Raw genomic sequence first — 24,680 nt, forward strand, 5'->3', positions numbered from 1 at the left:
TATACAAGCTGGCTTGTTGCTGACCATCCGGAGGAAAGCCGACGGGCGTACGGAGTGGTGAGCTTGTGGAGGGGCTGGATCACACACGGGAGCAAAGGGTAGGCTGGCTGTGTGTAAGGACAGAATGAATCTCGTGTACGGGACTGTGGCTGTACGGTCATATTGGGCTGAGCATGTTGGCTTTCGCTGTGTGTATGGACTGTTTTGGAAGCTGGTACGGCTACAATACGTACGGATTAGTACGGGCTCTTAATTGCTTGTATGGACTGCTCACATGCTGAGTACGGGGATATGCATGGGCTGTTGCGTTACTTATACAGTCAGTTTTTTTTGTATGGACAGCAGCTTGTATGCCAGCGTTCAAGTTACAGATCATTTCATTAGTGCTTGGGCTAGTGGAAGAGTCCACTGTTTCTTCTCTTGGGCTGGATAAGATTGCCCTGTTCCTTCTCTAGTTGCTCTCTGTTGTGAGCCAAAATGGAGAGCCATTGCAGGCAGGAAGATGCATGGGAAATACCTTCGGTGAGAGATGCTGACTCTCAAGATTGCAGGCTGGTCATGTAAGTTCTTTTTTTTTCATTTCTTTGAGGCACATCAGTGTTCGAGAGGACACTTGAGGTTGGCAGGGGAGTTGTGTGATTCCGCTCGGGATTGCTAGTAACAATTTCTAGACTTCTTGCTAGCTCTCGGGACAAATTTGGATGCCTATTAGAAGGATGATGTGAACAGAGCCCGACATGGGAGTTGCTTGAGGCATTGATGCCTATTGAGAGTTTGAATGCAACTGGAATCGAATTCATAGTGTATCCTATTTGCTGGCTTTGGCTAGTAACATGTTCCATGTGGGAATATGTTTCGGTTTCTCTAAGAGATGGGTCACATGCAGGCAGTGGTTGGCAGACGGCACATCTTTGTTACGGTCTCATTGCTGAGTAGGCAGGGGTCGGGAATCCATGCTTGGAATGAGAAGTATCCCTGGAACCCTGAGAGGGATGATACAGGTGTGACTGCCATAGTGTTTGCTGTATTGTGATGCTAGATCTCTTTTGGGAAACAAGTTATTATATTAGGACATGTGCGACCCATGGGGTGAGAGACTGTTGGTCATGGCAGTCCTGGACAGTGGAGAAATCTCTTGTATGCTTTCTTTCTCTTCTTTGAGCAGATGGACTAATTGGGCACCAGTGACAGCTGTAACTGAGTGGCTGAGTGGGCTGCTAGTAACAGTTCTGGGCTGGGTGCAAGCTTCATGGACTAGGGATGGAGACCTACTGCGAGGAGTGGTGAGAGCAGTAAACAGTAAAGGCTTTGCAGTGTATGTGGATGCCCACTGGGATGTGGAATGCCCTAGTTGTAAGAAGGAGTGTATCCTTTATGTAGCCTGGATTTCAGGGCCTCTCACTTAATTAAAGAAATACCGAAAGGGGCACCAAGGTTTGGGGCCAATCTGTGTCTTTGTCTTGGTGCAGGGGCACTCTAGCTCCCAATCTGCTGGTTATACTTTTGCTGAATTGTTAATGTAATAGTGTTACTTGTTAGTTTTACTGCCCTTTGAATTTATTGAAGGCCGGTTTCATCGGAGATGAAAAATCAAACCCAAACTGATTCAAAGCTTGGCTGAGCAAAAAACGACCAATTGCAAAGCCCCACTTCTCTCAAGGAGGTAAACACATGACGGGTGAAGACGGGAGCCGGTCCCATACGTGATGAAGTAAGGGTGGGAGTGGCTTTTGGTTGTATGGTTCTCAACCGATAGTCCGCAACAACTAGTGAATATATCGCAACTCCTCCAGTTGAAATTCGTTGCACCAAACACTAGTTACAAGTCAAATCGCAGGAAGTTGGAGCGTATTGGCCTCGATGAACATGCTTAACTGAATTCCGATCATATTGGGCTCCTTGTCAAGATCTCATCGTTGAAAAACTCTCTTTTAGGCTGACTATCCTCTGACTCTTGCAAATTGCTGGTGTCCTTGGTCAATCTGACAATTCTTTGGATCTCTGCCACCGAGAAAATTGGCAAGACCTACTAAAAGCTTAACCAAATGACACACTCAGCCCTCGTAGTCAAATTGCAGCTGTCTAGTTAATTGGCAATCATGAGACGTGCTATAGAGGTGTCTAGAACTCAAATCGCCTCAAGGGAAATCAAGTGCAGCATGCTGGGGTAGATCGCATGAGGGGATGGACTTTGACTCGTAGCTGGAAACTTCGAATAGTGCGGTAGAAACTCAACAATGGGGCTGAAAAGTGAATCGATGTGGAGAAAGAATGTAGGAGGGAGAGAGGATAAGAACATAGAAGTAGGGGCTAGAAATAAGGGCTGCCCCCCCCAAGGCCTTTTTGCAATAGAAATCTGTTTGTACAAGATGGCTCATGAGGGAGCAGAGTTTGGACACAATTCTAATGCAATTGGGAGCTTAGAGTCTCTTAATCTATTAGAATAGGCCAGCCAACTAGAAAGCATGTGCTTTCCAAAAGCTAGGCAATTTTCTCTATTAAGCTAGGATTTCTCTAAAGCAAGCGCTTTCTATGTAGGGGAGGCACTTTTACTGCTTTCAACTAAAGTGGGCCCTCCATTTCATGAGGTGCCACTTGCCTTGTGCTTTTCCCTTTTAAAAGTGGGGGAATTAAGCACTCTCCAAAGTCCTGCACCTTGCACAAACAATATCTAACACTTTAACCCATTACAGATTAGCCAAATGCATGCATTCTAGTTCTTTGGACTAGTCCCTTGATGGCGTCCTGATAGTGTTCTTTTAACCAATGCAATGCAATGCAAAGAATGCAATGCAAAGGAACATGAAACTTGCTCTAGTTAACCGAAGTTAACTTTCTTCAATAAAAGATTTTTCTTCTTTGAAGTACAACTTTGTGACAAATGCCGCTACTGGCCGTAGCAAATTTTCTTTAATTAACTTGACCATTGAAGCCCAAAGTTTTGTCTTGGAATCAATATTCAACTTGGGCATGAGTACCAGGTGGCAAACCTCTGAAGTTTTTTGTGGAACATCTTTTAAGGGACTAAAACTTCTTATTATACGTCTTGACAGTATCTGAAGCTGTCATGCTTAAGCTCTCTTATGTTTTATGCATAGAAACTTTGGGCAAAAGTTGCTCATAAAATTGGTTCTTGAAGTCTCCCCACTGCTTTGGAGCTTCATTCGCAACAAGGAGAGCTTCCTACCATGCACTTGTGCTGCTTGTATGATGTAAACTTGCATGACAGCATTGGTAGTTTGAGTGACGCCTCTAATAGTAAGATGCTGTCCCTTGCACTTCAGACATCAAGGGATGAAAGCTAATATAATAATCTTAATCAACCATTTATATAAGGACTTTGACTCCTCAAAAAGAAAATTTAAAGACTCTTTTACAACCCTCAAAACATTAACTCTGTTTTTAATCTTTCTATTGCCTCTAGAAGTCATAGCACATATAGTGCATCGCTTTTTTCCTGCTATCCTTTTGAGCTGAAACTCGAGCAATACTGAACGTCTAAATGTGGCTTGTTTTCTGATATTTGATATTCAGAGTCTTGAGAGTTCTTTATTTTAAGGACATGCATGCGATAGACATTTATATACAAGGCTACCTTTGAGTTTGCTTATAAAATTTTCAAAGGTCAAATAAACATCGATGTGCAGATTGCAAAGGTTCCTGATCATGCTTGCGTGCCAAGTTATTCATAACTTCCAAAAGCCAAATAAATCTCAGATTCTCAGATTGCAAGGGTTCCTGATCATGCTTGCATACTAAGTTAAAGTATACCTGCTGCTTCACTGTGTGTAAATCTGCTCTCTAAAGAAGAATTGATGAGCTTACGACATTTTGTCTCAAATCTAGATATCCTGCTTGGATTCTGTGCATCTGTTTGCTGTGTGAAGCTCTAACTGTATTTTTTATGAGCTAAATAGAAACAGCAGAAATACCAGCCTATCTTTGATGAGGTGATCTCAGTTCTTGTCATGATTGCTTTGTTTCAGGAAGAGCTCAATGGACTGCTAAAACAGTTAAGATTTTGCTGTGATGGGATCAGGGAGACAGAAAGGAGAAGGTAAAGATCTCTTGGGTACTCTGGTGCTAATGACGATGCAAAAAATTTCCAAAATAATGAATTGCTCTCTAGGGTAACATTTCCATGGTTGATGATGTGATGCAAAAGGGCGGAAATCACAGAATTAGGAACAGGAGAAAAGGACTCAGATACGGTAACGGCAAAGCAAAAGATGCAGGAACAGTACTTGGAAGCAGAGGGACAGGTATTCACCGCTACATTTGGCAATGAGGTTAAAGGGCTTCGTATTTCTGGGTGCCTTGCGACTTCTTTAAAAAACTCCTTTGTCTTCCTGTACAATTTTAAACTCGTGATGAATTGTCCTTTTTTGAAATTTTGCACCCTATGATGCCTCATGAGAAAATCAAAAGATATCGACAGATTTCCAGCTGAGGAGATTTTTTGAATTCTGGATGTGTTAAGACCTCGTAGGGTGCTCATTCTGAGCTGTTTTTCCTCATGCTTGACATGATGTACTCCCGCACTTGAGCTTGCTCTGCGGTTTTTATTCATACTTAATGAAGTACTTTTCTTGAAAAAAAAATAAAACCTCATAGGGGCCCAGGGAATGTGGATAGTTGGCAGTTGCTCAATTTATGCATAGATGTCACAATAGGAGGAAGCAGATAAAAGATAATCCAGGACACTATTCCTCAGTGATCACACACAATATCTTAAGTCTCTTGTGGGAATGGGATGCATATAAAGTGACCAAGAGTCCCCCTTTCCTGGGCTGACCAGTTCCTTTCTTCCCTCTTGGTAGGTTTTGTCTTGTCCTTCCTCCCTTGCCTGTGTCCTTTCGTCCTCTGCTTTCTGCTGCAATGAGAATGTAGTTGGCTGTATGATACTTTTTACATGGGGGATAGGGTCTTGATATTATTTTTGTTAAAAGCATTTATGAGCCTACCTTAATGTGATCTAGGTTCTTTTGTGAGCAATGCATTCTTCGTAAACTTTACCTGCTGGTATTGCGATCATTCTTTCTATCTTAAAAGATGCATTGCCCTATCAGCTAGATTTAGATCCTCATTTGGGAGAGACTAAAATGAAATCGTTTAGACTTCACAAGCAGTTGTAGCTCGAATGAAGAGATTTTGGACACTACTTTTTGATTGGCCTTCTCCTTTAGTGCTACCTTCGTCATGGTTGAGTCTGCCTTTCACTTCCGGAGTGCCGACAGAAACTCAGTACGAAGACTTTGTATAAATGGATGCTTAAGTATGTGTGGGTGTGTGGAAATTCTTATACTATGGTCTACACCCACTGTTGGGTGTTGATGACGTCAGTGGGGATGTCATAGTAGCTAGTCCTTGCTATGCGTGATGGAGTTTATGGTTTTCAATCTTATGAGTGACTTTGTGAAATTGAAATTGCACGATGTTGTGCTTTTAGAGGATGAGTTTGGGAATGTTCTTGGATTCATCTAGGTATATGCTTCTGCCGTATTAACGGACATGCGAATTTCACCTTGTGAAGTTTTCGTCCATGTTGCGGCCTACTGGTATTGCGATAATTCATTCTATCTTAAATGGTACGTTGCCCTATCAGCTAGATTTAGATGCTCGTTTGGGAGAGACTGAAATGAAATCTTTCAGACTTCACAAGCAGTTGCAGCTTGAATGAAGAGATTTTGGACTACTTTTTGATTAGCCTTCTCCTTTAGTGCTAGCCTTCGTCATGGCTGAGTTTGCCCTTCACCTCCGGAGTGCCGAAAGAAACTTACTATGAAGACTTTGTATAAATGGATGCTCAAGTATGTGTGGGTGTGTGGATTTGTATGTGTGAGAGCATATTTTTATACTATGGTCTACACCCATTGTTGGGCGTTGATGATGTCCATGGGGATGTCATAGTAGCTAGTCAGTGGGGATGTCATGCATGATGGAGTTTATGGTTTTTAATCTTATGAGTGACTATCGTGAGATTGAAACTGCACTATGTTGTGTTTTTAGAGGATGAGGTATATTAGCTAAAGCACACCTCATACATAGGTTTAAGGGGTTTCTTGTCAGAATGACAAATGTCCTGATCTAGGTTCTTTTGTGAGAAATGCTTTCTTTGTAAACTTAGCTAAAGTACACCTCATACATAGGTTTACGGGGTTCTTTGTCTAAAATGACCATTGTAGCGTAGAGCTCACAACACCATATTCACGCAAAAGACCATGGAAGTGCATTGGAAGTAGATTTTAAATCGCAATGTTTCTCAGATTGTGTCTTTTTTAACTTCCCCTTGAAGACGAAGTGCATGCAAGCAAAACAAGAAGAAGAGAGAGACCTTCCAAAACTGGATGTCTTTTGTGCAGAATCAACTTTTTCTGTAAAAAATGTCCACATTTCAATAAAGTAGGTTTTCCCTTGATAGATTTGCTTGTCTAGAAAGCCTCTCTCTCTCTCTCTCTCTCTCTCTCTCTCTCTCTCAGTCTTAAACTGATGTAATGCAGGCTAATTATCTTTTGCAGTAGACCATAGTTTACCTTTAATAACTTTGTGAGTGGTATACACAGTCCCAATAGACTCTCAGTCTATAACTGATGTTTGGTGTTTATCCTTTTGGTGTGTGTTTTGTCCCATAGGTCCGTGAGGCCTCCCGAGGACGTTAATCTCTCTCTCTCTCTCTCTCTCTCTCTGTGTGTCTTTGTCTCTCTCTCTCTCTCAGCCCTCCCTTTTCAGCCCTATCGTCTGTCTACATCATCATCCCTCCCGCCCACACCCCCCCTTGCTTCCACTTCTAACAACCCGAACCATCAACTTCGTGGACATGCTTGAAGATCTGCCGCTGGAAGTGTTGTTTGAGCGGGATATGCACTATTGTCCGCTAGAGCACATTTGAATAGGAATGACCTAGAGCCTTTTGAGCATCTGTAGTCAAGAACGAGGAAGATCCTTCTTTTTCTTCGAGTGCTACGCCATTCCAAGTGCTACATCTGCATGAGCAAGCCTAATAATTCCAAAAATTCAGCTTCACCACATAGTCTCAGATGCGTAGCTCTAATTGTGTGACCCTTTGATCCCACACCTCAGTTGGACTCCCATCTGCCATCCAAACTGTACAGGCATAGTTAGATGGGCTGGTTTTCATCTTTTCATCTTCCATCTTTTACCAATTTGGAATTAATAACATTGTGCATTGACGCTGAGTCAAACAACACAATGACATGGTGCTCGGAAACTTGGTCCCTATCTTTTTTAATTCTATTCTAGCAAAATCCAAATATCCACTCGTAGCGGGTTTTGATAGGATATTATAAGGAGACTTTTGCCAAGCTCGAGCTGCCATAGGGGATACTTTTCTTTTCACCCCTATGGTGGTACTTAGTTATGAAGTACTACCAAGCATCCTAGCATGCTTGGCTTGATTACTAGTTTGATGCACCACATCATGAGTCTTACTTCAATTGTTCATATTTATATATAGGAAGAGAGGCAGAAAGCAGTGTCAGACTTTGATGAATCTGACAACACTTTGTACTTGGGCGCAACAAATTGAAATTTTCTGTTGGACTTTGCATGCAAGTGCATGCTAAGCTGGGGCTGCCAACGTTTGTGGCTTCGTGGAGTTTAGAAGTAGGAGGTGTAACTGGTACGACACCTTGCAAGCCTCTCTTTGGTTCGTGGCTGCATGCGCGAGGAAAGTTATGGCTGCATGTACTTAATTTTGTAGTTGTGTGCCTAGAAAGGAAAGTGCATGTACTTAATTTTTGGGCTTTGAGCCTAAAAAGAAGCTTCTAGCAGTTGTAACTGCTAGAGGCCCTTACTTTTTCACCTTTTTGCATGCGTGGACTTTGACTTATGTGCATGCTTTGCATGAAATCCTTGCATGCCGGTTGATAAAGCATGCATGCGTGCATGTAGGAGTTTTGCTGTGCATGAGTGCATGCAAGGCTGCATGTAGTTGCATGCATGTTCTAGACCATGCATAAGCACTAGTACCTTTTACTTTCCTTTTGTCACACCTAAAGTAAGTTCTAAAAGTACAAAGTGAACCACATGGCTTGCATGTCAGCCTTTCCTTCTCCACATGCAACCCTTGCACGTGCTTTCCAGAACAGAGGATTACCTCTTTCTAAATTGCACCTTTCGTATCCATCTTGCCAGCCTTTGTGCCTCTCTTAAAACCTCGATTCAGCCCAGCTTGACTTGGACAGCTTTCTGCAAAGCATTTGCCCTGTACTTTCTGCTCTTGTCTATCCATCGCTATCCCTTAGTCAAGAGTTAGCCTTGGATCTGATCTTTCCCTTCCCAACCACATATTCTGCTCAGCGATACTAAGATTCCACTTTGCATGTGTGGAGAAGCATGTATTGCACATGCATGCAATCAGATTTGGCTATTTTCGATTTGTGTTCTCTTCTAAGAGTTCTTTGGAATTCATGCATGTTCTCTATACCTTGTTTGATGTAATGTGAGTTATCACATGTATGCTCTTCTAAAATTGTCAAGTACTGCTTGGTTTCTTTATTGTGTTTGCATGCAACAACATATTAAAATCTATATGAATACTGGAGAGGGAGAACAACTCTTCGATGCTCCTAGACTTGCACAACCCCAATTGCACGCTATCCAACTCGATGTTCAAGGGCTGCAGAATCTATTCCAGCAGCAGATGCAGACACAGCAGCAGTTCTCTTGCTGCAGCAAAGTCAGGTGTCCCAATGTTTACACAAAAAATGCCAAACTGTTTGTCTAAGATATATTAAGCCGAAGAGAAGGAGCATGCATCAGAGTACATGAGCTCTAGGTTAACTAGGTGGGAAGCACATTTTTCCATCACCGCTACCCTTGTGGAGATGGATCACTGGGGAATTTGAAGGGAAAGCCCTCCAGCTCCTATGACCTGAATGAGTTTTGTAAGGCCTTCATGGAAGAATTCCTTCTCAAGCTAGATGGGTCATAGGACCTTGACGTGGTTCAAACGGGGATGCCTTGATTTTTGATGGATGCTCGAGTATGTGTGGGTGTGTGGATTTGTATGTGTGAGAGTGTACTTTCATACTACGGTCTACACCCACTATTGGGCGCTGATGACGTCAGTGGGGATGTCATAGTAGCTAGTCCCTGCTATGCGTGATGGAGTTTATGGTTTTCAATCTTATGAGTGACTATCATGAGATTGAAACTGCACTATGTTGTGTTTTTAGAGGATGAGTTTGGGAATGTTCGTGGATTCCTCTAGGTATATGCCTTGATTTTTTATGTTCACTCTGGGTGCAGATTATTCAGGTCCAAGGATGAGGATATCCTTGCAGACATTCCTTTTGAGCTTGTTAGGGTTTTGGGTTATATGGAGCAGTGTTTCTTAATTTCAGGTTGGTATCTAGACATAGTTCAGATCGCATTCCCTTGGGTTCATGGAGGATTTGGCTTTGTGGAGGCATTCCCATAAAGTATTTGCAGAGGAACTCGGGGAGTGGGAGGGGATTGATGCAAGGAACCAGAGAAGAGCCTCCCTTTCTTCCGCTACATGACTAACAATGCCAGGAGGTTTCACTCCAAGTGCATTTTTTCAAAACATCTCAACCCCACCAGAGCTCCTTATTGGGAGAAGTTTCAGATTTCTACTAGCTTGCACAAACCCTTTTCGAAGAAACTTTGGAAATACCTCAGGAATAGAAAAATCACCCTTTTCTATCCACAAAGGGATTGCAATGAACCTGTGAAGATCCAAGTTCATGGCAGTCCCTATGTGCCCTCGTTGCCTTTCTGTTGAGGATTCGATTCAGCATTGTCTATGGGTGCAGATAGGCAAGGTTTATCTAAAAGAGATTTAGTCTTTTGAGATTCGGTACTGAAGAGGCTTCCAAGGATAATAGATTTGTTGATGCGTTGTCACACATTATGCATAATATGAGTTTCATAGTATTAGAAAGCGCCTTAATGTTAAAGAAAATCAGAAATTGGATGAGTGGTTGGAAAGAAGTTATGTAGTACATGATTCTGTTTTGCTTGAGCATCAAACATGGTGGATTTGATATCAAGTCTGTAATTGCAGGATGGGCGCACATCCATGAATACTGCTCTCTTGTGTTTATCTTCCTATGGGAGTTTTAATTTCATATTTTCTATCTATATATTTTGGATTGACAGATTATGGACAAAAATGAGAGCTAATTGTTCCAGTTTCTACAGGTTCTCAGCATATTGCGGGCAGTTGAAGTTTTGAAGGAGGAAGTTCAATCATTTAGGTCAATGACCACTGGGTATGCCAACTTTGCGCTTTGTGACTTATTCACTTCATCTGAAACAATAAAGGAAATATCTTTGTTGTCTATGGGAAATCAGTCTTTTGAAGTTTTTATTGTTTGAGATTTTAGTCCTCTTGAAAGAATTGTGGATAGATGATTGTTTTTCATAATGTGTAGCCCATGCTGTTTTTTGTTTCTTTATAAGCATTTCTTTCTATCTGTTTGTGCCATCATGGCTCACAAGAAAGAAGTTCGCTTTGGTAGAGATCTATTCTCCCAGGTGTTTTTGGGTTATTGCTCTAAGCTGTAAGTGCATTAATACATACGGCTATGGTGGAAAGTAAACATGACAGAAGTTGAAGGAAACTTTTTGGATGCCTGCTTAAGGATGCAAGAAAGATCATTTGGTATTTCATGCTGATGGCGTGAGCTGTTTTCGGCTAGGATTAAGGTAGCATCCTTGAAGGCATTCCATAATGGTAGAAGGGATTTGCTGCTGTATGGCAGTATGGAGAACAAATGTCAGGTCACTGCCAGGTCTTTAATTTGATCTTAAGCAGAAATGAAATTCCACCTTGTAAATAAGGGGTTGGTCAAACCGGTTGCACGAAGAAGCTTCGCCTCGTAAACATCATGTTTAAGGCTGTTTTTTTTCCTGGGGAGGGGGGGGGGGTGGCATGCTAGCTCCATGTCTCTGCACTTTAGTGGCGTCTGATTTCTTTGCCAAGTGGCAGTACTGACCAGAATGCAACCCCCCCCCCCAAAAAAAAAAGCCAAGTATGATTGGCCATACCATATGTGTATGGAATGATTATTTCATACGCGTATGGTTCAACCATAAGCGTATAGACCCAGCTATGCCTCCTACTCTAGCCTCTCCACTCTCCTGCCCTCTCGACTGTCTTATCCTAGCCTCTCCATCCTCCTACTCCTCTCCTCATTCTCTTGCTCTCCATCCTCTTTCTCCCCATACTCTCCCTCATCCTCCGGAGTCCCCACACTCTCCCCCCCTCCTCTTCATTCTCTTCCTCCTCCTCCGCTCCATCCTCCCCCTTGAGTCTCCTCCCTTCGCCTTATAATTTTATGTGTACACATAAATTGTACCATATTGCTGTTCCTCGTTGTGCTGTTTCGGCTCGGGCCGGAGACTCCGTTTTCGGCATTTCTGCCATTTTTCGTTTTGGCGTGTAACTGTGGTCTCAAGCCTAAGACCACCCTTAGTGTACCAAAGGTACCACATGACACTCGTGCATTTCTTGGTTGTTGCTATCCCATATTGTGAGGTTGAGTACATGGCAGCCTACACAACCACATGTGATTGTATTCTGCTAAGGCATTTATTGGCTGATCTTCATGCATCCTTGAAGGAGCCTACTCCAATTCTCTCTGACTGTCAGAGTGCCATTGTTGTGGCATGGAATGCTCTAGTTCATGCTTGTACGAAACACATTGAAATTCATTATCACTATGTCAGAGCCATTGCATGGACAAGATATCAGCTCAGTGTTCTACCCTACACAACATGATATGGTGGCTCTATTCACCAAAGCATTACCTCGTCCAAAGTTTGAGGCTTTTCGCAAATCTTTGGACTTATCCTGCAAGGGGGTGTTTATAAATATTTATATTTCGTAAGGCAGTGGTCAACATTATGTAATAAGGGGCTAGGGGCACTTTTTTCCCTTTCCCTTTATTAAGGTCTCCCCTCCCCCTCTTCCCAAATCTTAGTTAGAGGGAGTTAGTCAGCACCATAGTTGCACAAAACGCACGTTTCGTGGGAGGAAACGGAAACGGCGAAACGGAAACGCCGTTTCGTCAAGAAACGGCGTTTCGTTTTTGCTGTTTTCCCAGAAACCCTAAAAACGGGTTTTCTGGGTTTTCTTCCAGAATTTCGCCGCGGCCCGCTCCGTTTTTCGCCGCTTCCCGCTTTCTTTCAGCCTCCTTCCAGAATCCAGCCTCCTTCCAGCATCCTTTCAGCATCCTTCAAGCTCTCTCCATCCCATCCTTTGCTCTTGGACCTGCCCTCACCTCCATCCTTCTCTGAGCTCTCTCCATCCTCTTCATCCTTTGCTCCATCTTCTCCATCCTTGGCAGCCTGCTCTCCTGACTCCATCCCTCCATCCTTCTTCTCTCCATCCTCTCTTTAATCTTACCTTCTACCTCTCCATCCTCCTCCTCTCCATTCTCCTTCACTTCTACCTCTCCATCCTCTCCATCCTCTTTTACCTCTATCTCTCCATCCTCCTTCTACAGTCTACCTCCCATCCTTTCTCACGAGTCACTTGTGACCTCTCCATCCTCCTTCTCACCTCTCCATCCTCCTCAATGCCGAGAGATGCTTATTGGGTCCATGTCTCCCTCCTGGATAGTTATAAAGGAGGCGGTGGCTCCAAGAAGTGGAGATGCAACTATTGCGGCATAAGCAAGACGGGGTCTGTCACACAGGTGAAAGACCATCTAGCAGGTGTTCCCTGCAAGGATGTAGGACCTTGTGAGTTCGTGCCTACTGCAGTGAAAGGTGGCCTAGCAGAATGGAAGCGTGCGCGTATGGCAGCCTTGGCTGCAAAAAGTGGAGGACAAGGGCTGCAAGATGAAGAAGAGGCTGCTGACACTGAGCCATTGGATGATGCCAGCACATTGGGTTCTGCAAAGAGAAGTAGAGGGGCATCAACTACATCGAGCGCAGGTCCTAGTGCCACAAGAACACCCTTGCCACATGGATCAATTAGTGTGGATGCTAGTGCGGGGAAAAGAGGATCACTGCAAAGGTCTAGCATTCAAGCACGCTTGCAAAAGCAAGCAGTGAAGAAGGCCACTAGTGAGCTCACAAAGCTCTTCATACAATGTGCAATACCCTTTCATGTGGCGAAGACTACACGATGGAGGAAGGCCATGAGAGCCGTAAGCCGCATTGGGTATGAATGGGAAGGGCCTACATATGAGGTCTTGCGGACAAGAGAGCTAAGAAGAGAGAGGGAATGTGTGGAAGACCAAATGAAGCCCTTGAAAGAGACTTGGAAAAAATATGGATGCACACTCTTATGCGATGGATGGTCAGATGCACGCAAGAGGAATGTGTACAATATTTTAGTATCTTCTTGCAAGGGAACCATGTTCTTGAGAGCCATAGACGCTTCCACTGCAGGTACAGTGATTACAGGTTGTATATTTGGGAGCATTTACGGGCAGCCATTATGGAGATAGGTGTTGAGTATGTGGTGCAGGTGGTGACAGATAATGGCAGCAATTGTGTGTCAATGGGTGCCATGTTAGAAGATGAGTTCCCTAAGATTGTGTGGACACCCTGTGCCTCACATTGCCTTGATCTTTTGATCGAGGACCTAGGGAAGATACCTTGGATTGATGCCATCTTCTCCACAGCCCGCAGTATCGTGAAGTTTGTCACGAAGAGACCCAAAGTCCTCAGCATCTATCGGGCTTACAGTGACCTTGAGCTATTGAAACCTCCAACCACAAGGTTTGCTTACATGTTCATAGTGGTGGAGAGGCTTGTGCGAGTGCGCCAGGGCTTGTTGCGCACGGTTGTGTCTCGGGAGTGGGGAGATTGGGATGATAGAGGCCAAGCAAAGTCTATCAAATTTTTTCGCATGATCATGGATGAGTCTTGGTGGAATCATGCGGAGGCATTAATCAAATCGATTAATCCTATCTACACGGTGCTTCGCATCACAGACATGGAGGGAAGCACATTAGGGCTCTTGTACGAGTTTATGGACAAGATTGGAGAGGCCCTCAACAGAAACACTTCCCTATCGCCTGATAAGTAAGACTTTTTACTTTTGTAATATGTATAATTATTGCAGTTACTAAATGGCAATTTGTTATCATGAAGCCTGGAATTTTCAGATATATATTATGTATGTACTATTATCTATAGTCTATGAATTTTGCATGCATAATGCATTCTAATTTCTTGTGGCATGATTTAGGGTTGAGTCCATCCGTGCTATATGGAATAAGCGGTGGAATTGGTTCCACCGCCCAATCCATGCGGTGGCACATGTATTGCATCCGCTCTGGCGCAGTTAAGAGCAATATGAGAATGACGAGTTGGAGGAGGGGATGCAACAGTATCTACAAAATTGGACAGGTGGTGACTTGGAGATGCAACGAAGACTGGAGGATGAACTTCTATTGTTCCGCAATCACAGCCTCTCCTTTGGTCGACCTACAACTAGGCTCCGAGAGACACAGTTGCAACCTGTCTCTTGGTGGGAGAAATATGGCAACTGTACTCCTACTTTGGTAAGAGTCTAAGAGGCAAGTTCCAACGCCACTAGTTGGAGCTTAGTCGTTAAGTAATTTGAAGTTTTATCTACTACAAATATGTTTAAAGTTATCAAGTTCCTAATACTTATCTCGGCTTAATTGGCTTATGGCAAAAACGCCTTGCTATACGTGTTCTCTCACAGGACTGCAGTTCCGGTCCTTGTGAGAGGAACTGGAGCACTTGGGCCCTCTTTCACACAAAGAAGAGGAACAGATTGAGCACGGCTCAATTGGAGCGGTTGGTGTTTTGTCATTGCAACCTCCGTCTCCTTGAGTTCACCGCCGGTTGCCCCGAACCTCGCCAAGTGAATGTAGACAAGGTGGACGTGGAGAAGATGGAGGTCATACCAGATATCCCACGGGAGGAGCTGGACATATACACCATGTTGTATGAGGAGCTGTCAGCACCAGCACACCACACACGATCATACACTCAACCATCTGGAGATGGTGCTAGTACTTCAGTTGCACCCGATGGTCCTGATCCTGATGTTGATGATTCTTCTTCAGACAGTGACACAGATGCCTCGAACTTATCTGAGGACGCAGAGGATGATGATGACGAGGAGGCCATGGATGATGCAGATGATCAGTAGTCCTGCTGTTTTTTTATATCATCCATGAGTGCTTTTATTTTGAGTCTTGCATGACTCATGAGTCATGAGTCATGAATCATGATCATGAAATTTGTGGACCATGAATCATGATCATCTATGGAGTCTGGACATTGAATACTTTCAAGTTTCAAGTTTCAAGTTTCAAGTTTCAAGTTTCAAGTTTCAACTTGTGTGCTAAGTTTAAACTTTTAAGTACTTCAAACTTCTAAATTTCAGATTCTTGTAATGCTAAACTTGTTAGTCATGACTCATGATACATGTTGATTTCAGATTATTGAAGCATCATTCAAGAATTTAGAATCATAGAGGCATGAATCATGAATGATGCATTGATGCTTGAAGGCTGAAGCCTGAATCTTCAGCCTTCAAGTATAGATAATTGTAATTTGTATTATGTATGATTTGCACTCTATTGATAATTATATTATGTATAAAAAATAAATTTTTATACATAAACTGTATCATATTGCCGTTTCTTCCGTTTCCGTTTCGGCGGGGCCCGGAAACTCCGTTTCTTCCGTTTCTTCCGTTTCCGTTTCTTCCGTTTCCGTTTCGGCTGGTAACTATGGTCAGCACACATGTTTAGAAGCGAGTTAGTATCCATCCTAGGATTTTGTCTCTATGACTATCCTAGCTTTGTACTTCATTTACGTTTCTGAAATTTCATTCTAGCTTCCTTCAGCTCCATGCTCTTGCGTTCTCTCGCTTCCATTCCAACATGAAGCAGCTTTGAGGGGCGTGTGAGCAAGGAAGGGCTGATAGTGGGAGGTGTGAGCAGAGAGGTGAGTGGTTGTGCAAGGGGAAGGTGGGAGGAGAGTGGAGTGGCTGAGAGGGGGAGCTGATTGTGGGCTTGAGCGACTGAGAGGGGAAGGTGAGCATGGGCTTAAGTGGCTAAGAGAGGGAGGTGAGCGTGGCTTGAGCGGTTGGTTCAGAGTAGGGAGCATAGTTACCAGGGAACGGGAACGTCCCGAAATTTCGAGTGCCAGAACGGGAACATTCCAGGAAGGGGGAACGGTGCCATGTCATATGACACGTCATCAATTCATATAAAAATATACCAATTATGAAAACAAAACCACCTTTAGCAACTCTAAACTTTACATTTCAGCTTTAGACATTTATAGACACTCTTAGAATACACTCTCTTAGAATACTCAAAACTGAAATGTACATGTTTGCAATGCGCATAAAGCATAGAAGTGTAGAATATATAGATCCGAGAGCATGTAATATGCAAGTACAAAAAAAGGATGCCATGCCTCGGGCCTGAAGGCCTCAATACAAAATAGGACTGGAGACTCTTGAGTCAAGTACATGGTGTATAGAAAAAAAGAGAGTCAGCCCTAATGGTTTGAATGTGGCATAGCAATGGAGGTCTCTCCCTCATCCTTCTGGGCCTCATCATCCGGATCCTGGTCTTGAGCCTCATCATCCTTATGCTCAGGAACATCCTCTACTGCATCACTGTTGGAGTTCTCATCAGTTTAAATCCAAGACATGGTTCAGGAGTGTACTCTGCCTTGAACTTGTTAAGCAAATACAAGTTTGCATTAACAAATACAAGATCATTTGCCTTTTGAACCCCAAGCCTGTTCCTCTTTTTGGATGCAATGTTTCGAAAATTTCTTCACAACGGCTCAATGGGCAAAGAGCTAGCTTCCTGGCTGAGTATATGAATGACCAAACTCTGCAACAATGGAGCATCTGCCCCATAGTCCTCCCACCAACGAAATGAGGAAATCTTGAACCTATCATTTTGTGCATCCTCCAAACCAAACAACCCTTTTCCTTGCCTATAATATGACATCTCCTCTCACACTTTTCTCCTATCATTAGCACTTGAGACAAGTCGTCTCAGTACCTTCTCCCATTCTTGCACCACCTCTTTATCTGTTTCTTGCCCCTTCCCTTGAAATTCTGGATCCAAAACAAAGGATGCAGCCTCCAAAGGTGAATGATATTATGTCCACCGAGAGCTTACTAGGGTCCTCAACTCCTCCTTCCTCCAAGCATACAAACCATCTATACTTTGAATGGTCTTAATCATCCTCTCCATTCCTTCATACACCTTCCCAATACAAGGACCATCTCCATCAACAAGCCTCAACATCAAAAGAATAGGCTTTGTAACCTGAAGCAGAAGTCGAACATCATCCCAAAAGAGGTCATCCCTGTAGAGTTCCATTCACACCATGCATCCCACATACCAGGAGCTGGAGGAACCTCATCATCTTCCATAGGTATTAGGCATTGCGTCCTCTTCAGCAGTCCGTGTGGGCACCATGTCGACGGGCATATGTACAAAATGGGCTGACTTGAGCAGCGTATTGAGGGCAACGTCCGGGAGGTTGATTGGGGCGGTAGAGGAGATGGACTGAGGTCTCGTGTTGTGCAGTGTTGGTGTTGGAGGCATTGGAAGAGTATTCGGGAAGATTTGTGCAAGGAAGTGGGGGTGGGACGGGTTGGGGGACTTGCTGGGTGGGTTGGGCAGGATCAATGGGAGGTGGCTGTGGGAGCTTGACAAGTGGGGCAAAAGAATTAAATACGGATATGGCTTCTTGACCCTCCTCCTTGGTGACTTCTTCGGGGTATGCTACGTGGATTGTATCAAAATTGCTAGCCAAGGACTCAAGTGAGTCTTGGAGAGCTTGTAGCACCCAGCTGTACAGTATTATTATGCCGAGCGGATGGTAGGTGGTGGAGCGGTAAGCCCCGAGATACCATTGTGTTTGAATCGCAAAGGCTCGGCCGTAGGCCTGCATCCAATTGATGTCAGCTTGAAGACTTTCAGGAGTGCAGACCCACGGGCTGAGTTCCTCGGGCTTGGCTAGTTGCATCACGTCATTGTCCTGAGGATAATTTGTGGACTCTGTGATGACTCGACACCATGCCTAGAAGTTAAGTAGTGGTTGGGATTACGGCAAAGGATGGGGGGAGTGGAGAGTAGGGACAGTAGAAGGGAGTGGAGAGAAGGGGGCTGAGGGAGTAGGCTGAGCTTTGAAGGCTGAATTTCAGCAAGGGAGTAGGAGCAGGAATAAACAAGAGAGGAACTACAAAGACAGCCTTTGTCTCATTGACGGTGTTTGCCTTGTACCTTCAGCTTTCACTCTATTTCTAAATCCAGTTCAAACAAAAGCATCTTCTTGTGTGCAGAATTTAACGCAAAACACTTGCTTGGAATTCTCCAATAGTCGAATATACTCCATCCCATCATAGCCTTGAATAGCACTACTTGTAGGAACCGTTATTTGCTGCTTCTCTTCTGACTGTGGTTAAATACATGTCCAGTTCAATGAGTAAATGTTTATTAGCATGAACTTTTTTTTCCAGGAAAAGCACAGATCATGAAAAGAAAGCAATGGGTGCTTTTGAATTAATTGAGAAAATTAGAAAGGAGTTTGAGGCCCTGCAGAGGCCAGATTTAGATATTGAGGCTTTCAGACCAATAGTATCACAAGGATCTCCAAAAAGTAAGTCATCTATGCAATGGGCTGATTCTGTTGAGTATGTGGGAGATCAGTCGATCCCTCCAGTGGCTTTTGCTGATGAAGGCTCTACGGGTAAAGGCTCGGAAGATGAAGTACCCAAAAAGGAAGTAACCAACGAAAACATAGGTGGAAGCTCTCAGGAAGAGACAGCAGGTTGGGAATTCGATGAGCTTGAGGAAGAGCTTGCGGAAGCCTCATCATAAGCCGAACTTCTGAGTGGTTCATTAGATCCTTGCTGGTGGGATTTCTGATGGCATAAGGACCAAGAGTGTACCTGTGACAAGATGTGCCACAAATGGACCTGCAGCGTTGTTGCATGAGAACGATATAGTGGAACTTCCCACTTGAGGCTGCTTTCCCAATATAAATGGGGTTCAGACAAGCAACTAAGACCAGTTTGTATACATACATGCTACTCGGCTACTCGGAATTTGCAGAATCCAAGACAATCCTGGCAGAGAATCATTCAGCAAGTGGAATGCTGTTCTTGTTGATCTGAGAGAGATCGAATCAAAGAGTTACAGTTCTGTGATACAGTGGTGCTTTTCTTACATGTAACACTGAGCTTGAGGCCTCATGTAAATTTGATATTCTTTTATGTTTTTATCTATTTTAATGGGTGCCCATATGTAATTACTATCTTGACAGAATTTACACGTTCGCCTGTTGACAGCATTAATTTTATAGCCACTTGTTTTGGTTATACTGTTTGCTTTTGCAAGCTTGCTCATAAATTTTATTTCGATCTATTGTTGAGCTAGCCTTGCTCGTTTTTTAAAATCAAAGAACTTCTAATGGTACCATGGTTTTTAGTCCATTGTGAATATTTACTCACATATTGTTAATTGAAAACTCTCAAACCTAATTCCTAGATTACATGCAGCCAAGTAGATTGATTTGTAATTTTGAAACAAAAGGTACATCTAAAAATATTACCAAAAAGTGGAATTCCATGGGTGGTGGTGCTTACGCACAGCTAAACCAGGCACACAACAAACACACATTGCCAATGCAACCCCAATATTTAACATACTGACCACTCCACACACAAGATAACAGAACGAAATACAAAGGTAGGGGAAAACATTAAAACATAGGTTGCAACTTAGCGAAACGTGTAGAGGTGTAGAGAAGGTACTCGAGAAGGGAAGCCTCCATGCATAGTCTCCATATGGTTTCAAAGCGATGCATGCTTGTCGTAACGCCTACTAATGGTTGGGGCGAAAATTTGTAAGCGCATAGTTCAGCAAGGTTTTGAGGGTGCAATGCTTATTCATTGTGGGTTATTCATTGTTGCTGCGAGGGAATATGAGGGAATGCCCTTTTTTTTGCAAGGCATGTTGCATTTTTGTTTTTGTTTTTGTTTTTTTTGGGGGGGGGGGGAGAGGGAATCCTTAGCCCCATTTGTAGGCTTTTACACACAAAGGGAAACAATAAGGGGGTTAAGTCAATTGGAATATTGAGACCCTAGATTCAATGTACAATATTGGGAGAGACTACGGGATCTTGATAGAGTATTAAGGAGGGAGCCTATGAGGATTTGATAGTGTACTACGGATTGGAATGGTATGAAAGAAAATAGGCCATGGTAGAAGATAACAACAAAACACAAGTACTTGGTAGGAAATTGGAGGGCATAAAATTTTTATGATATATCGAAATTGCTAATACAAATGGTGGCTATTGTTATCCACTTGTGTGCTCTCAAGGGAGATCCGATGGTGATTTGGGTGAATGTTGGACAAGAGGGGCGACTTTTATTATGGAGGCCGCAATAGGAAATTGGAGAGGATTAAAAAATTTTGATATACCAAAGATGTTGTTATAATTCATCAAGTCCTTGAGGGTTTAAATAAACAAGTAAGGAGTATTTAAGGCTTATAAATTGTGGATAAACTTTAGGAAAGTGATAAGGCTCCTAGGACATGGAATGAGTTTGAACAAGATTTCTTGATAAAATTTATACCCAAGAATATAATCAAGAGACTTTATTAAGGAGTTCCATGGAAACGATGACACCACAAAGTTTGGTAAAGGATGTAAATGAAAGAATAATAATATAGAAGATGAGTATGTGCTCTACAAGGGTATGCGTCTTGGATGATAATGACATTAGGTACCAAATTCTAAACGATGTCATGATAAACGTGTTGGAATTCAAAAGACTTTTGTTCTTTTATCAAGGCAATTTTACTAGGTTGGAATGTATAAGGACACAAAGCTCCCAAATAAGCTAGACCATTGTGGATTGGGATAATGGTTTTAAGAAGTTGTAGGAGTGATGGTAAAATTAAAAAGGATAATCACATTTTCTTGGTGAAAGAAAGGTCATTTAGATCATAGAGGTTATGGTACAAGAAAATGGCAATAAAAGGAAAACTTATTGGAAAGAGTATCCACCCATATTAGCATTTGCATATAGCAGTGTTAAATGGGTTTTAGTCCATTCATGGTAAACTACGGATTTTAGACCAGCACACCAATCATAGTGGAGCTCAAAAAGGAGATGTTTCAACAAGTAGAGATTTTCTTGAAGACATAGAGAAAATTCTTAACATAGCAAGATACTACTAAAGGGGATGAAGATAGAGGAATAAATTGAGTGGATCCACATCGTAGAACGGGTCAAATTTGAGTAGATCTACACCATAGAAAAGGTGGAGTTTGCACAAGGCGAGAAAATCTATCCTAAGAGGCTTATATCTTTGTTAATGTCCAAATTTGTGTCCTAGGTATTGTGGAACATTCCTAATACTAAAGATAATTGAAAACTTTGCTTATAAGTTAGCTCTACCAGATTGATGGAGAGCACATCCTATTTTCATGTAAGTAGACTTAAAAAGAAACTAGATGATGTTGATAACATTGAAGAGACAATTTCAATAATACCTTGTAATTTGGAAAGTTAGACTATAAGTGAGTTCAATGGCAATAGATCTCCAAAGGAAGTTTTCTAGACTTGGATTTGGAGGATCTCTTAAGGTGAATGTAATGCTATGTCAATTGTAATAGTGAGACCCTAGGTATGGCTTATAATAAGAGAAACCATGAGGGCTTGACAAGAGGAACAATAAAGAGTAGGACCAGTAGATTGTGTCCTTTGCCATGCTAGCATGCATACTGAAGAATTGATTTCAATCAACTCAACCTAAGCACGAAGAGGCAAGTTCTCCTAGTGGTAATAACTCACCTTATTGTTTAAATTATTAAGCAAAAGCCTTTGTCAATAGCTAAAAATTCAGAGATTCCTTTTAGGTTCCAAGTGATAAGGTGATTTTAGGGTGCAAGTTTACATTTTGAAGAATCACACACAAAAGTATTTTCCAAGGTCACGTTCTTTGTAAGTGCAAAAATTATAAAAAGTGACAACACGGCACTACTATTCCTTGGTTTGTGACAATATTGTAGGTGCAAAAATAGTGGCACAGTTGGAATATAGTGTTTGGAATTTGTGTATTTGGGTTTGATTGAGGATTTTAATATAAATTATTATATGATTGAGAATTTTTCATGTGGCACATCGTCAAATTGATCCTATAGAGACTCTAAGTTTACAATCACACTAAGATTGTAGTGATTGATTGAAGTTCAACAATAGTAAATTCTTTGCTCACACAATATCTTAAAGATTTCTATCAATCTATCACAACAACCTACAACCTAGCTATGGTGGTTATACAAAGCAAGGAAACATGCACCTTTAATTTGCTCATGTCATTTAGACAACACTAGGTAGGGAAGAAGATGTTTTCTTCGTAATATAACTTGGTAGATTTATTATTGATACCAAGTTATTGCTAAAAGAAAATCGTTGACATTGTTTTTTGTAATTTCGTACATTAGATTTGGAGTCAAAACATCCCATACCTTTCAACGTATTTAATAAAATTAACAAGGGTTGAAAATCAATGCTATAGTCATAGTGGTTGTTAATGAGATTTTGCAACATAGCTAACTATGGTTTGAAGAATTTGCAAAATTTTGTATTCTAATTTGGCTCCATTATATGTGTGTGTGTGTGTGCAAATGCAAGCAAGCATGTATAATAGAATGAATCCAATTAATGGTGGCTAATGTTATTCATTTTAAAAGAAAGGTATTTGCATTTTGCTAGCATAAGTGAAGCACCTAATTAAAGCACTATGTTGTTGTGAATTGTATCAATCCCTTTGTAGACTTTGATGTCTGTCTCCTTGAGCCTTTTGAGTTGGTCATTACCATCTAAGAGCTAAAGTAAAGGGTTCATTGTATTTAAAATGTTAGGTTTTCCTTTAGCTTCTTCATTTTCAAACTTGTTTTATGCATTAGACATTAAGAAGCTATTTTGATGTTGTGGAGAAATAAAAAGTTGGATCAAGATTTATATAGAAAAAAATATTATAGAAAAAAATATTATGGTAATGTCTAGTTATTGCTATTGATTTCTTTCCTTATGATGGATTAAGAAAACCATAACAAACGTCCACTTCATGCCCATCTTTGTGAGAAAAGATGCAAGAAAAGCACATGAAAAAGAAGCAAAACTCTTCAATGGACATGCCAATGTATTGCATCATTTGCTTTTCATAGGACTTCTTATGAAATGAAATTTGATTCCAAAATGTTGTTTCAAAAATTTATAGTGCACTTTACAATGAAGAATGCCGGATATAGCATTCTTTAGACCACCCCCTGTTAATACAAGCTAGCCAGTTTACTTTAAAATATTAAAAGAAAATAGAAAAGAAAGAAAGAAAGATGAAGTATCCATGTTAATTGATCAAACATCAATCCCAAATAGGTGTTGCATGTATTATATGACCTAGACATATGTTTTATTGAGCCATTCCATAACATCCAAGAAAAGAAGATTCAAGCAAGGACAAAAGAAGTTCAAGCAAGGGCAAAAGAAAATCTAAGAAGTGTTAAACTATTTAATCTTGACGACAAAGCTGTTGATACTTTCACTAAACCTGTACGAAAAATAAAAACATTACAAAGCTCAACGACAATTCTAGATGAAAGCATGGACATTTAAAAAACATTTTCACTAAACATGTATGAAAAATCAAAACAACGCAAACGCCCACAAACACTAAGAGCTTGAAGAAAGCATGGAAATTTAAAATACATACTAAGTATAATAAGGAAAAAAATCACAAATATAAACATGCCAACCTCCGACATGCAATCATGTGTCAAAGCATTAGGTTAGATCAATAACATGTTTGCAATATTATCAAAGCTTGTATGACATTCCAATGAACAGATCTTACTCATGTGAAACCCATTTCCTTGAGTTTTGTGTATATTGATAGACTTAATGTGTTTATTATCAATCCAAGAGCTTTTTAAGCTTGTTCGTAGCAAGGATAATAAAAGGCATCACTAGAATTAACCTTTTTCAAACTTCGCATGCATTGCCATTGGTTGGAGGGAAGTTACCGTGACACTGGCAAGTCATTAACACTAAATCCAGTGTTGGTAAGGTCGTGCATGAATGCCAACTTTACGATCTAGTTATTAAAAATGCTTAAGAGTAGTCTAGAATAACGTGTAACAATGGATGGCTATGTGGGGCAAAACTATCCTCCCTTCAAGGAGAATCTGAGAACACCCTTATCCACATCAAGCATCACCACCTGTGGGTTTTAGAAAAAGGTTTAAGAGCTTAGCTTTTTGAAGTAATCACGACTTAACAAGGTGGAATGATCATTATGAACCATTGGATACACTCATGGATAGGTTCACATATGTAGTGACCATTTAACAAATGTTTGTCGAACCATGCTCGAGAAGAACTTCTCCTAAGTTAACTAGCATTATTTGTGTTAACCAATTATACTCAAGCTTCCATTTGGCTTGTAGATCAACAAGCTATATTCATACCTCCATGATTATCCACTCCATCTTATCATATTCCTCTAAAGCTATATATTCTAATCTAAACTCCCTAAGAGAGGAACTGGAACTGAGACATTGAAAGGCTAGGTTGGCTACATTGTGCATGTGCGCCATGCCACCCTTGCATGATGAAGGCTCTAGTAGGGACTTGAAACGCCTAC

General features: G+C 41.7%; 1 protein-coding gene across 1 annotated transcript in view; it reads left to right on the forward strand.

The window, feature by feature from the left end:
- LOC147889329 (centrosomal protein of 135 kDa-like protein) overlaps positions 1 to 19,339 on the forward strand; it is a 90,944-nt gene extending 71,605 nt beyond the window's left edge. Inside the window, exons 15-18 of the mRNA XM_087391636.1 lie at positions 3,987 to 4,057; positions 4,166 to 4,262; positions 10,186 to 10,256; positions 18,479 to 19,339. Of these exons, the coding sequence (XP_087247762.1) occupies positions 3,987 to 4,057; positions 4,166 to 4,262; positions 10,186 to 10,256; positions 18,479 to 18,839 (600 nt within the window). The 3' untranslated portion in view covers positions 18,840 to 19,339. The remainder of the gene's footprint in view (positions 1 to 3,986; positions 4,058 to 4,165; positions 4,263 to 10,185; positions 10,257 to 18,478) is intronic.
- Positions 19,340 to 24,680: the final 5,341 nt, after the last annotated feature.

The sequence above is a fragment of the Dipteris shenzhenensis genome, chromosome 20 (assembly GCF_047967505.1).
Source record: "Dipteris shenzhenensis isolate YYH24624 ecotype China chromosome 20, Dip_SZ_1.0, whole genome shotgun sequence".
NCBI classification, from domain to species: Eukaryota; Viridiplantae; Streptophyta; class Polypodiopsida; order Gleicheniales; family Dipteridaceae; genus Dipteris; species Dipteris shenzhenensis.